This window comes from Rhipicephalus microplus, chromosome 4, assembly GCF_043290135.1.
Source record: "Rhipicephalus microplus isolate Deutch F79 chromosome 4, USDA_Rmic, whole genome shotgun sequence".
Taxonomy (NCBI): domain Eukaryota; kingdom Metazoa; phylum Arthropoda; class Arachnida; order Ixodida; family Ixodidae; genus Rhipicephalus; species Rhipicephalus microplus.
Window position 1 is genome coordinate 29,764,487 of NC_134703.1, and position 14,773 is coordinate 29,779,259.

The 14,773-nt window shown below is 50.3% G+C and overlaps 2 protein-coding genes across 2 annotated transcripts in view; one reads left to right on the forward strand and one right to left on the reverse strand.

The window, feature by feature from the left end:
• Window positions 1-14,773, reverse strand: part of LOC142814207 (inactive peptidyl-prolyl cis-trans isomerase FKBP6-like) — a 33,591-nt gene that overhangs the window by 12,255 nt on the left and 6,563 nt on the right. The window lies entirely within an intron of this gene.
• Window positions 75-12,828, forward strand: LOC142813957 (uncharacterized). The gene is made up of 3 exons (XM_075891908.1): window positions 75-1,806; window positions 9,705-10,145; window positions 10,196-12,828. Exons 1-3 carry the CDS (start codon window positions 750-752, stop codon window positions 12,826-12,828), a joined length of 4,131 nt encoding a protein of 1,376 aa, XP_075748023.1. The 5' UTR covers window positions 75-749.

Sequence of the window (14,773 nt, forward strand, 5' to 3'; positions counted from 1 at the left end):
TATATATATATATATATATATATATTGTGGTGATAGCGCCCAGGCGTGTCAAGTGTCCGCGTTATGTGGCGCTGTCGCCCGCAATTATAAAGTGTCGTTTGTACGTGACGTCAGTGGTCACATGAGTGTCTGCTATATATGTATGCTGGTTGCATGGAATAAAAATGGACGTTATCTCGCGCGCATCGGGAGCGGCTCAGTCCATTTCTCAGCTCCTGCGGCCGGCCCGGACGCGCATGGCCTTTCGCTAGGGCGCAACACGACATGGTGTCAGAAGTGGGATTCCTCTGATATTCGAGGGGCGTTTGCACCAGTCTTCGTCAAGCGGCGCCATGTCAGAAGACAAAGAAGTCAAGCCAGTACACGGCATGTTTGCGGTTCCAGCTCCGCCAGCGTTTGACTTCGACCGAACGTCCGAATGGCCTTCCTGGATCCAACTATTTGACGACTACCGCTTTGCCTCTGGCTTAAATGAGCGAAGTGAAGAAGCGCAAGTCCGGACTCTACTCTACACAATGGGCAGGCAAGCGAGAGAGATCTTTTCGACCTTCACACTATCTGAACAACAGCAGAAGCAGTATGAAGTCGTCAGAAAAAAGTTCGACGATCACTTCGTGGCCGCACGGAACCTCGTTTACGAGAGCGCATGTTTTCACTGACGCATACAACAACCAGGCGAGTCAGTCGACCAATTCATCACCGCGTTGCACACACTGGCGGACCGGCGCGACTACAAGGAAAAGGAACGCATGATTCGCGACCGGTTTGTAGTCGGCCTCAGTGATGCCAAGCTCTCGGAATCTCTGCAAATGGATGCAAATCTTACACTCACCAGCGCTTTGGCAAAAGCTCGCTTGAAGGAGACCGTCCAACGACAGCAGCAACAGCTGCGAGAAACCAGCGACGAACCTTCGGCAGCACCAGCCAGCAACCTGGACGCGGTCAACAAACAACGGCAGCCCCGAAAGAATTCTTCAGGACAGCGTTCCGGCACCTCGTCAAGGACCAGTGCACCGGTCAAACAAGGTCAACGCACCAGACCACAGTCCTACCGACCTCTCACATCCAGTTCATGCCCAAACTGCGGTCAAGGAGAGCACCCGAGGACCTCCTGCCCGGCACGAGCTGCGAAATGCAAATACTGTGGTTGTTCCGGACATTTTGCAGTGGTGTGTCGGAAAAAGGCGGCAGGCGAGCGAAAGAAGGTACAGATTTCTTCTCTCCATATGAAAAAAGGGGCGTATTTCGTAGGCGCGGTAAATGGGGAGCACTCCAATTCTCGGTATGCTCAAGTTATCATTAACGGCACTCCAGTGTTCGCTAAACTTGACTTGGGTGCAGAAGTGTCCGTTGTACCCTCAACATTTCCGGGATTGCCTACCAAATTAGACAAGTGCGACATAACCTTAACAGGCCCTGCAAATGAGCCACTGCATGTTCTCGGAAAATTTCTTGCCACTATACAGTCGAGACAACACATTGTCCGACAAACTGTGTACGTAGTCTCGCCTTTACGCTCGATACTTTTGGGTCTCCCAGCGCTCGAAGCCCTTGAGCTGATCAAGTTCGCTGACTCGGTCAGTAGCGCAACAGCCATCGAAGCTTCCTACCCTCAGGTTTTCGGTAGTCTGGGAGCTATGAAAGGGGAATACAATATCAGACTGAAGCCGAACTCGGTACCCTTTGCTATTTCGGTTGCGCGTCGCATTGCCTTACCCCTGCGGGACCGAGTGAAGCAGGAGCTCGAGCGTATGGAGCGAGATGACGTAATCCGCAAAGTAGACGAACCAACAGAATGGTGCGCAGGTATTGTACCAGTACTCAAACCTTCTGGAGACGTTCGTATTTGCGTTGACTTGACGCAACTAAATAAAAGTGTACTTCCCGAGCGCTATGTTAAGCCAACGGTTGAAGATAGCCTTGGTCTGTTAAGTGCGGCATCGGTTTTTTCGAAGCTGGACGCTCATTCTGGATTTTATCAGATCAAGTTGTCGCCGGAAAGCCAATTGTTGACTACCTTCATTACGCCATTTGGGGGATACTGTTTTCAGAGGCTACCGTTTGGAATAACGTCAGCACCTGAGTTTTTTCAAAAGAAAATGTCGCAGATTCTGGAAGGAATCCCAGGCGTGGTAAACATGATGCATGATGTGCTCATTTATGGCTGCGACAAAGCGCAACATGATGAGCGTCTGCGTCTTACTTTAGACCGTCTCATGAGTGCTGGTGTTACGCTAAACAAAGAAAAGTGTTGTTTTGGAGTAACCGAGATAAAGTTTCTTGGTTGCGTTCTAAGTCGAGATGGAATCAGGCCGGACCCTGAAAAGGTCTGGGCCATCAAAGAACTGCCGACGCCAAATAACGTGTCTGACGTTCGACGGCTGCTCGGTATGACTAATCATCTGGCAAGATTCATACCAGATTTGGCTTCACAACGGCGCCGTTACGTCACTTGCTTTTGAAGAGTTCTGAATGAACGTGGGGACCAGCCCAAGAGCAAGCGCTGTCACACGTTAGAGACGTTATCGGTTCGGCGCGCGTCATGGCTAACTATGATGCAAAGTACCCTACGATTCTTTCCGCCGATGCGTCATCATTCGGTTTGGGGGCGGTACTGATGCAAGTTTAACCAAACAACGAAAAACGACCCGTTGCCTTTGCATCGCGATCGTTGACGCCAGCCGAAACCAGATATTCCCAGATTGAAAAAGAAGCACTAGCAATGACGTGGGCGGCAGAACGATTCGAAGGGTACATCAAAGGTCTTGAAATTGTGTGTGAAACCGACCACAAACCTCTTGTAACTTTGCTGGGAAAATCTCCTTTAGATGTTTTACCACCTCGCATTCAGCGTTTTCGCATGAGGCTCATGCGGTTCAGCTATGAAGTTGTGCATGTCCCGCGCAAGAGCTTAGTTACTGCAGATGTGTTGTCGAGGGCCCCGATTCGGGGAAAGGAAACTGATAATGCACTGTCTATTAGTGACGTCAGCAAGCACGTTTCTGGATACTTGTCAAACGCGGTCGAGGCCAGCCTCTTCGAGAGAGTGAAAGCAGAACAAGCCGCTGACGAAGTTTGTCAAGCACTCGTAAAATTCAGCCGGAAAGGATGGCCAAAATTCTCATCTCTTCCGATGGTCTTGCGTCCATATTGGCAGGAAAGAGCCACGCTTACAGTTGCTGAAGGCGTGCTACTTAAAGGTATGAGGTTGGTCATTCCTCGAAAATTGCGCACAGAGGTCTTGATACGCTTGCACGAGAGTCACCTGGGAATCGAAAAATGCAGAGCTCGAGCCACAGAGTCGGTATGGTGGCCGGGGTTGAGTTATCAGCTGAAAGCTTTGGTTACCGATTGCCGCGTATGCGCCGAGCACAGACACCAAAAGCCAGAACCAATGATCCCGACAACCACTCCACAGCGTCCTTGGCAAAAACTAGGAGCTGATCTCTGCCATGTTCAAGGAAAATGGTATTTGGTAGTCGTAGATTATTTTTCTAGGTAACCAGAGATTGCTTTGTTATCATCTACAACGAGTGCCACTGTCATTACGCACCTTAAAAGTTTCTTTGCAAGACATGGCATACCAGAAGTTGTTATGTCTGATAACGGAGCGCAATTTGTGTCGCAGGAATACAAGTTGTTCGCTCGCAACTACGGGTTTCGCGCTGTGATGTCTAGCCCAAGGTACCCCCAGGCAAATGGTGAAGTAGAGAGGATGGTCCAGACAATCAGTCTCATTACAAAAGCGAAGGACCCATATCTTTCTCTCCTAGCATACAGGGACACTCCGGGGCCACTTGGGAAAAGCCCTGCAGAACTTCTAATGGGCAGGCGGCTACGCACAACGGTGCCTGTCCATCCCACAAGCCTTCTGCCTCAGACGGTGAACCTGAGAAAGTTCAGAAGCCATGATACGACCGCCCGACAGCGACAGCGTAGGAACTTCAACCTTCGTCATAGGGCTACTTCGTTGCGAGCACTCGAACTGGGCGCGGAAGTCTGGGTGACGGACTGCAAAGCAAAAGCGCGAGTCTTGCGACTTGCTGAGCGGCCGAGGTCGTATGTGGTTAGAACTTCCACTGGTGTAGTTCTAGAAAGAAACAGGAAATCCTTAGTGCGCTTTGTTTCACAGCCAAAAGAAGGTGAGGATGAGGGAGATAGCGATGATTTTCCTCAGGCAGATGATAGTCGGGTAGAAACGGAACAGAATTCTAATCGCGTTACAGACAGCATGGCGCCGGACGATCTATCTAGCCCTTCCTTGCCGGGAACTGACCTTCCTGAATACCGAACGCGATTTGGTCGTCTTTGTTCGACGGCCGGACCGTTCAGTAATTGACTGTATTGTTCTTGCGCATTTTTTGTTTCTGCAAAGTGTTCTTTTGCGGGCAGTGCTGCGAAGTTTGTTGCAACTGTCAGCGTATTGTTAAAGAAGGGGAGATGTAGTGATAGCGCCCAGGCGCGTCAAGTGTCCGCGTTATCTGGCGCTGTCGCCCGCAATTGTAAAGTGTCGTTTGTACGTGACGTCATTGGTCACATGAGTGTCTGCTATATATGTATGCTGGTTGCATGGAATAAAAATGGACGTTATCTCGCGCGCATCGGGAGCGGCTCAGTCCGTTTCTCAGCTCCTGCGACCGGCCTGGACGCGCATGGCCTTTCGCTAGGGCGCAACACGACATATATATATATATATATATATATATATATATATATATATACGAGGAACTATTGGTCAGCTGCCAGCTCGTAATAAGTTCATGTGCTACGTGACGCCATACAGGTTCATAAAAGAGTGTGCCACACTTGCCGCCATGGCTACAGGTGGCCCTGACTGACACTGCCACGTTTAAATTCACATATAGTTGTCATGAACTTTTGCCCATGCCCGACATCGATGTTCGTGTAACTGAGGATGCATGTTGCGTGGAAGTGGTTTGATGATGAAGTCCTGCCTTCATTCATGTGGGATACGTTGTTTTCACCTTTTCTCAACGGGGGCTTCGATGCCAAGTTCTGAGCCCCGCCGCGGTGGTCTAGTGGCTAAGGTACTCGGCTGCTGACCCGCAGGTCGCGGGTTCAAATCCCGGCTGCGGCGGCTGAATTGCCGATGGAGGCGGAAATGTTGTAGGCCTGTGTACTCAGATTTGGGTGCACGTTAAAGAACCCCAGGTGGTCGAAATGTCCGGAGCCCTCCACTACGGCGTTTCTCATAATCATATGATGGTTTTGGGACGTTAAACCCCACATATCAATCAATCAAATCAATCGATGCCAAGTTCTGATAGTGTTTTCGGCCCCGTTTTAGTGATGGCGAGGCGCATGACTTGATTCGTGTGATGTGCATGATACGGTATTGTGGAGCGCCGTTTGAAGCAGACGTTCCGTGAGGGTCCACGGGGGAAGGTTCAGAGCCTTCTTGAAAGTCACACGTATGACTCTGTCTATTTTGTGCTCGTCTGCTTTCAAGACCCTCAGGTAAAGAAAGCTATAGGTTATGGGGCTGATAACAAATGCCTGAATAAGTCGCATTATGTCAAGTTCTTTCATCCCTCGTGGTCGGTTAGCCACCCGACTAATCATGCGAGAGATTAGTAAGCAGGACGTTTTTAGTTTATGTAAAGCAAATGAGTTGTTACCCCGATTATTAAAGTGGGCCCCCAGAATTCGGATGGTTTCAACCTCTTTAATTTGCGTTCCATTGAGTTACACGTTGAGGGATGTATTGTCAGATTCCTTGTTTCTATATACTACGATTTCTGATTTAGTGGGGGAGCACTCCAGACCCCTCTTGCGTCCTATATTTTCTACGATGGAGGCGGCCTGTTGGAAGGCTTCTTCTATCTGACCCATGTTACCAGACAGGCTCCAGATTGTGAAGTCATCAGCATATATGGCGTGGCGTACTTGCGAAATTTCACTTAGGGCCCCGGGAGGCGCATGAGGGCGATATTGAAGAGGAGCGGAGAAAGAACAGCCCCTTGGGGAGTACCGAAATCACCCATGGCAATGGGTTGAGATTTAAGGTCCCCTATGCGGATAGTGGCTTGTCTGTCTGTTAGGAAGTCCCGCACATCTTGTCGATGCAGCTGGACCAGTGAATGGCAAATATACAGCAAGCGTCATTCATTGTGGAAAACAGGTTGATTGTATATCAGCCCAGGACACAGACACAACTAGTATGGAAGAAGCAGGAATCGCCCTCGCCCTACGAAACCCAAGGTCCACTTTGGTTTTAACAGATTCAAAAGCAGCCTACCGAAATTTTTGTAAAGGCTACATTTGCCCCATTGCGCATCAACTTCTTACACAACTCTCGTCCTCGCGTTCAGAGAGAGAATGGAAACAGCTGATATGGATACCCGGCCACTGCGGAGTTAGAGGCAATGAGCTCGCCCATGCCTCGGCCCGAGAATTACTCTTCCGGACCTCCGACCCCGGCATGTCGCACCCACCTTTGGCTATGCGTATGGACCCGTTCCTAACATACACAGATATTCTAGAACATCAAAGACTTGAAAGACGGAAACTTCCGCCCCCGGGGCCAAAGCTCAGTAAAGAATCTCAGGTAGCATGGCGTCGCCTGCAGACCTTGTCTTACCCCAATCCATACATATTGTCCAAAATAGATCCCAACACATACGCACCACAGTGCAAGTTCTGCGTCACTAAAACATCCATCCTGTACCACATGGTATGGTAATGCCCACACAATCCACCTCTACAACCCAGAGCACAACACAACACTGTAGGGTGGGAGGCAGCTCTGTCCAGCTCAGATTCGAAGACCCAAGAGGCCCCCATGAGACGAGCGAGGACAGCGGCCCGTACCAATGGGATCCCGGACTAAGGAGCCCACTCACTGACACTCTTTCCTCGGTTGCAAGTTGTCACAGAACGAGCGCTAAAAAAGAGCGCGCCGCCAAATCCTTGCGACAACGGGCGGCAGAAACGCCGCGAGGTAAAAAGAAAAAAAAAGAAAGCAAACATCCAGGGCTCCCGGGCGCGCGCTCTCCCCGCAGAAGCACGGCTTCGCAGACGATCCTCCTCACCCCACTTCGGCGGCCCAGCAAGCCCGCGATTTTTCCAGAACGAAGGGGGCGGGGCCATACCGAGTTGACTCATCGGCCGGAGAGGGCATTCCAACTGTCTCGCCCTCTTCCCAGCTTTCGCCGCGTATCGCGCCGACGAAATGACCAGAAATTTCTGGAAAGTCGCGCGCAAGGTATTTAACCGAGCAGCCGAGACGAGAAATCAGGAGGAGACGGAAGTGAGCGCCAGAGTGCGTAGAGAGTCCGCCGTGTAGTCGGCGAAGTTTGTGGTCCGTAGGGACGGCTCGAGCTACAGGCAAGAGTGTGTGTTTACCGCTATCGAGCGAAGACGCGGGCAACAGCTGCGTGTGTGAAGCCGACGGATTTCCGGCGAAGAAGTTGAAGTTGGAAGAGTGGCCAATTGAAGACGGGAGGTTTCCTGGAAGAGAACTTCGAGAGCTGCGGAACGACAACAACGCTGGACTTTGAGTGAGTGATTCTCGGAAGAGTATCATTCAGACTTTTGTTCCAAGGACTTTGGACTGAATAGGTTTTATATCTCTTTGGTCTTTAAGTGTCTTGGTTGTTCAATGCATGCGACTGCATTGTAGTGCGTATTGTTGTCTGTGTCCGTTGTTTCAAGTGTGGTTGATTGTACTGTGTAGTACATTGTTTGTTTGGTGACGTATTGTATGTAACTATTGTGGAGTGTGCATACGTGTGTATTGCGTTTTGATCTGCCGTTAATGAGAATATAATTTTGTTTGTTTATCAACTCTCGGCTCTGTCTTGTTCTTTGGGCCACAGCCGGCGTCCGCTGGCGCACCAATAAGGACCACTTCTAAATTGTCCACGCTTTCGTGGTGCGGTTCGGGGGGCCGATACTTCGGCTCTTGGAATTAGCCCGGCGATCGCCTCCCTAATAACGGGACAGGTGTGACAATTAATCTGGCGTCCGCGACAGGACCTTTTGGTGCACAGTGTGTCCAGAGTAGTGAGAAAGAGCCTCGAGTTGTTGATAGTGCTATCGGAACGATTTTGTGTGTTGTTCAGTGTTCTCGTTAACGAGTGCAGGGGAGTGTTCCGATAGACAGATTTAGGCAGATACTTTTTGCACGCGGCAAGGTTTTATTTACGAGTTGCGAGACACAATGGATCTCGAAAAGTTAGTTGCGCTTGGTGAGAAGATGGGTCTTTCCGGCGCCGAACTACGGAAATGGGTAAGCCAGAAGGAGAAAGAGGCGGTGGAGAGAGAAAGGTTGGCAGCTGAGAAAGCCAAGGAAGAAAAAACAGCTGAGTTGGAACGAGAGAGGTTGGCGGTCGAAAGAGCCAAAGCGGAAAAAGAAGCTGAGTTGGAGAGAGAGAGGTTGGCGGCAGAGAGGGCCAAGGAAGAAAAGGCAGCTGAGTTGGAGAGAGAAAGGCTGGCCGCTGAAAGGGCGAGAGAAGAAAGAGAAGCAAAGGAGCGACAGCTGAAGGAAGAAAGAGAGCAGCAATTGAAGTTGGAGCTGGAGAGAGAGAAGTTGGCAGCCGAAAGGGCGAGAGAAGAAAGAGAAGCGAGGGAGCGCCAGCTGAAAGAAGAAAGAGAAGCGGAGATGGCTGAAAGGGAACGGCAGCGGCAGCACGAAATTGAACTCGAGCGGCTCCGTTTGCAACAGCGAAACGAAACTCCCGTCCAAGCTAGAGTTGAAAGCAGCGAACGGGAAGATCACGGCTTCCGCTTGAACCCAAGCAAGCTGCTCGTAGCGTTTGATGAAAGGAAGGACGACCTAGACGCGTACCTCCACAGATTTGAGACGATTGCGAGGAGCCAGAATTGGCCGGAACAGCAATGGGCAACTGCTTTGAGTACCTGCTTGAGTGGTGAAGCGCTCAGTGTGTACGGTAGGCTGACGCCGACCGATGCGGCCAACTATGCAAAGGTGAAAGCTGCTTTGTTGAAGCGATTTAGATTCACTGTGGAAGGATTCCGGGACAGATTTCGGACAGGAAAGCCAGCTGATGGTGAAACGGCTACGCAGTATGCCGCCCGACTTTGCCATTATTTTGACAGATGGATTGAACTTTCAGGGACAGCACAGGAGTACGAGGAGCTTAGAGAGCTCCTAATTAGAGAACAATTTCTTACTAGTTGCCACCCAAGCCTGTCGCTGTACTTAAAAGAGAGGAGAGCTCAGTCACTTGAAGACATGCTTGAATTAGCTGATCAATTCTTGGAAGCGCAAGGTGGCACTAATTTGGCCAAAGTCAAGAAGGAGAGTCCCGAGGATTCGAAGAAATCGGCTCCTGAGGAAAAGAAGCATGCACCGGAGAAAATTCCGCGATGTTTTCTGTGTAACCGAGTGGGTCACCGTGCTAGCCACTGCCGAACTAACTTCACGAGCCCCACGGTTGTAAAATGTTTCAAATGTGGTCAGACTGGGCACAAGGCAGACGCATGTCGTAACGGAGCGAGTCAAACTCACCAGGTATTCTGTGCACAAGTGGCGCCAAAAACCGTTGATGACGTCACCGATGGATTCGTAGAGTTGAAAAATGGGGAGAAAATCCCTATTGTGGGTGCTGTATTGGCAAAACAACAAACGGGTGCTACGAAGGGAATGCCTGTGATGGCTGGAAAAGTGGCGGGAAGGCGTGTAGACGTTTTAAGAGACACTGGGTGCTCCACTGTAATAGTACGAAGAGACCTAGTCCGCGACGATGAACTCACGGGCCAGACCAGCCTGATTTACACCGTCGACCGATCGGTCATGAGGCTGCCTGAGGCCAAGGTCAGGATCGAGACGCCCTTCTACAGTGGGATTGTTTCTGCCTTCTGCATGGATGATCCATTGTATGACGTAATCGTGGGGAACATCGAGGGCGCCCGATCGCCGGACCAACCCGAACCACTGGAAGAGGACTCAGAAATCGATCTACCATCGATTGCAAACCCTCACGACCAACCAGCCACGGCCGACGAGGACGTAGTCGCAGTTGCAACCCGAGCACAGACCAAAGCCCAGTCGAAGCCATTCCAGCCCCTCCCTGCACCCAATTCCGCAGAGGACCCGAGCTTCAGCTATGCCGAGGAACAAATCCAGGACGAGTCGTTAAAACCCTGCTTTGCGCAAATCGGCAAGGACCTCAGATGCCGTAATAGTAAATGCGCGATAATGTTCAAGCAGGAAGATGGACTGCTCTACAGGTACTATACGGAGAGGAGTGGTCGGCGGATACGACAGCTCTTGGTGCCGAAGAACCACCGAGAGGCTGTTATGAAGCTAGCCCACGATGGGATAATGGCTGGGCACCTGGAACCGAGAAAACCAAGGACAGAATTCAGGAAGAATTCTTCTGGCCCGGTGTCACAGCCGACGTGAAACGGTTCGTGGCATCTTGCGATATCTGCCAGCGAACTGTGCCAAAAGGAAGGGTGCCACACGTGTCACTCGGCCAGTCCCCCGTCATAGACACCCCCTTTAAAAGGGTAGCTATTGATATAGTAGGCCCTATCCGACCTCCATCTGGTCAAGGAAACCGCTATATCCTGACTCTCGTCGATTGCGCCACGCGCTATCCGGAGGCAGTTGCACTACCTGGCATAGAGACCGAACGAGTCGCAGAGGCCCTCGTGCAGATGTTCTCCCGTTTTGGTGTACCGAGGGAAATTCTAAGTGATCGGGGCTCGAATTTCACGTCGGAGTTAATGAAGGAAGTGGCACGACTTCTATCGGTGCGACAACTCCATACCACCCCTTACCACCCAATGGCCAACGGGATGGTGGAAAAATTTAATGGCACCCTGAAGACTATGCTCAAAAGAATGTGTGCGGAGAAACCAAAAAACTGGGACAGATTCCTCGGTCCGTTGCTGTTCGCGTACAGAGAGGTTCCCCAGGCAAGTCTCGGCTTTTCACCGTTCGAGCTTCTGTACGGCCGACATGTCCGGGGACCCCTGGCGATCTTAAAGGAAGTTTGGACGAACCAGGAGCTGGACGATGAGCTGAAGACAACCTATCAGTACGTATTGGATCTCCGAAATCGTCTAGAAGAGACGTGCCGCCTAGCTCACGAAGAACTCCGAAGGGCGGGAGTACGCTACGCTAAGCACTACAATCGAAAATCAAGGGATAGAGTATTCCAGCCAGGAGATAAGGTTCTCATCCTGCTCCCAACTGACAAAAATAAACTCTTGCTGCATTGGAAGGGGCCCTTCGAAGTGCAGGCGAAAATTGGGGACTTCGATTACTCCATAAAGACGCCGGGTGGGCCGAAAATTTTCCATGCCAATTTGCTGAAGAAGTATGCGGAGCGGGAAACGAACCAAGATGCGCCACATCAATGCCAAGCCATAGTAGGGGTTATTGACAATGGAGAGGAACAGGAACTACCGGTGCCGGAGTTCGTGCAGACAGAAGGGATTACTGACGTCAAGATCTGCCCAAGTTTGACGGACCAACAAAAGGAGGAGTTGGAGAAAACCATGAAAGTGCACTCTAAAATATTTTCGAATGTCCCGGGCAAGACAGATTGGGTGGAGTGCCACCTCGAGACAGTGACGGAGTCCCCAGTCCACGTCAAACAGTACCCGTTACCTTTTGCTACGACTAAAGACATCGAGGCCGAGGTACAGCAAATGAAAACACTGGGCATAATTGAAGTCTCGAAATTGCCCTATAATTCCCCAGTGTTGCTTGTGGACAAACCAGACAAAACCAAGCGGTTTGTAGTCGATTTCCGGCGCCTGAACAACCTCATGATAGCAGATGCAGAGCCCATGCCTAGGGCAGATGCCGTTTTTGCCAGTGCCACAAACAAAAGATACTTCTCTAAGTTAGATTTCGTTAAGGGCTACTGGCAAATCCCACTCTCCCAGCAGTCGAGACCTAAAACTGCGTTTTCGACAAAATCCGGTCTCTACCAGTTTTGCTACATGCCTTTCGGGAACAAAACGGCACCCGCCGTGTTCGCCCGGCTGATGCGACTAGTCACTGAGGGAATCCCGGGCGTTGAACATTACTACGACGACGTACTCATAACAAGCACGACCTGGGAGGAACACCTATCCACTCTCAGACAACTCTTCGCTCGAATTCAGGCTGCCGGGTTGACCGTGAGACCGAGCAAGTGTGAGTTGGGAATGAATGAGATTGATTTCCTGGGTCATCACATTGGACAAAACATGCTTGCTCCACTGGGAAAGACTCTTGACAAAATCCAAGCTGCACCCGCCCCAAAAACGAAGCGACTGGTACGCGCTTTTCTCGGGTTGACCAGCTATTACCGGGAGTTCATTCCAAATTATGCCGAGATCAGCGCCCCTCTCACAGAACTGATCAAGAAGGGTGAAAGCAACTTAGTAAAATGGACGACGACACACGAGAAAGCATTTGCGAAACTCAAGGAATGTATCTCGAACCCTCCCGTGCTCCGCCTCCCAGACTTAACCAAGGAATTCATCCTCCGCACCGACGCTTCCGACACCAGCCTTGGGGCTGTGCTCTTGCAGTCACACGAAGGGACCCTCCATCCCATAGCCTACGCCAGTCGCAAACTACTTCCCCGGGAATCATCCTACAGCACCATCGAAAGAGAATGTCTAGCCCTGGTGTGGGGGATACAGAAGTTTAATATTTATCTCTACGGAGTTCCTTTCTTGGTCCAAACTGACCACCAGCCTCTCCAATACATAAAACAGGCTAAACAGCTCAACAGCAGAGTGTTGAGGTGGAGCTTGCTTCTGCAAGAGTATCAGTTCCGAGTCGAGCACATCAAGGGAAGCGAGAACGTTGGTGCCGACTACCTTAGCCGAGTTTGAATGTTTTGGAAGGGTCTGACAGTAGTGAATGCAATAGGCTGTGTTGTTATTGTGTTATCCAGTGTCGAGCGAATCAAAATGGTTGTTCCGGTGATGTGATGTGATGTATTGTACAATTGTTGCAATGAATGAACTTTGTACATTTGTATAGTTGGGAATTTGTGGTGGAGTGTTGTACTCATGTGCCTGTGGTTATATTTCATGTGTTGTGGAATTGAACTACAATGTAAGATTGTATTGCGTGATATATTGTGAATGTGAAGTGTCATGAGCGACGGATCGTGTTACAGTCTGTGAGAATGAGTGGTGACTGTTCGCGCTCGTTTGTGTGGTTTTGAATATTATGAGATAATATTCTTAAAGTGGGGGGCAGTGTCACAGAACGAGCGCTAAAAAAGAGCGCGCCGCCAAATCCTTGCGACAACGGGCGGCAGAAACGCCGCGAGGTAAAAAGAAAAAAAAAAAGAAAGCAAACATCCAGGGCTCCCGGGCGCGCGCTCTCCCCGCAGAAGCACGGCTTCGCAGACGATCCTCCTCACCCCACTTCGGCGGCCCAGCAAGCCCGCGATTTTTCCAGAACGAAGGGGGCGGGGCCATACCGAGTTGACTCATCGGCCGGAGAGGGCATTCCAACTGTCTCGCCCTCTTCCCAGCTTTCGCCGCGTATCGCGCCGACGAAATGACCAGAAATTTCTGGAAAGTCGCGCGCAAGGTATTTAACCGAGCAGCCGAGACGAGAAATCAGGAGGAGACGGAAGTGAGCGCCAGAGTGCGTAGAGAGTCCGCCGTGTAGTCGGCGAAGTTTGTGGTCCGTAGGGACGGCTCGAGCTACAGGCAAGAGTGTGTGTTTACCGCTATCGAGCGAAGACGCGGGCAACAGCTGCGTGTGTGAAGCCGACGGATTTCCGGCGAAGAAGTTGAAGTTGGAAGAGTGGCCAATTGAAGACGGGAGGTTTCCTGGAAGAGAACTTCGAGAGCTGCGGAACGACAACAACGCTGGACTTTGAGTGAGTGATTCTCGGAAGAGTATCATTCAGACTTTTGTTCCAAGGACTTTGGACTGAATAGGTTTTATATCTCTTTGGTCTTTAAGTGTCTTGGTTGTTCAATGCATGCGACTGCATTGTAGTGCGTATTGTTGTCTGTGTCCGTTGTTTCAAGTGTGGTTGATTGTACTGTGTAGTACATTGTTTGTTTGGTGACGTATTGTATGTAACTATTGTGGAGTGTGCATACGTGTGTATTGCGTTTTGATCTGCCGTTAATGAGAATATAATTTTGTTTGTTTATCAACTCTCGGCTCTGTCCTGTTCTTTGGGCCACAGCCGGCGTCCGCTGGCGCACCAATAAGGACCACTTCTAAATTGTCCACGCTTTCGTGGTGCGGTTCGGGGGGCCGATACTTCGGCTCTTGGAATTAGCCCGGCGATCGCCTCCCTAATAACGGGACAGGTGTGACACAAGTAAGGAGCCCACTCTCTGACACTCTTTCCTCGGTTGCAAGTAAATGTTTTATTCTCTCTCTCTAAATTCACATATAAACCCAATAAAGTGGCTGGGGGGACAGCAGCCGTGATAGCTCACTGGTAGAGTATCGAACGCGTTATTCGGAGCTTGTAGGTTCGATTCCTGCTAACGGTAAGTTATTTTTTCCCCCACTTTTCTTTCTTGTTATTTACATTACTTTGGTTCTAATAACTTGCCCTATACATTTCTTGGCATTATTGTCTGTTAGATCTCATTATTGTGTCAAAACACGGAAAAACGAGCCCTTAGGTATACACCTCTTTTTCTAATGTGTGTGTGTGTGCGCGTGCATGTGTGTGTGTACAAGAAGTACACAAGCGCTCGTGTCCTTCTTGTCTCTTTGTCGTCGTTCGGTTCTCGCGCTATAACTATCGTCATGTCATACCAATTAGCCCAAACTACCACACTTCTAAGTTCC

Excerpts from the sequence above, each read along its gene's own strand:
- LOC142813957 (XM_075891908.1), top strand. The coding sequence starts at position 750 with ATGATTCGCGACCGGTTTGTAGTCGGCCTCAGTGATGCCAAGCTCTCG. Across the intron at positions 1,807-9,704 it reads ACCAACAGAATGGTGCGCAG|TACGAAGAGACCTAGTCCGC; the intron begins GTATTGTACCAG and ends CCACTGTAATAG. Across the intron at positions 10,146-10,195 it reads ACCCTGCTTTGCGCAAATCG|GAAGATGGACTGCTCTACAG; the intron begins GCAAGGACCTCA and ends ATGTTCAAGCAG.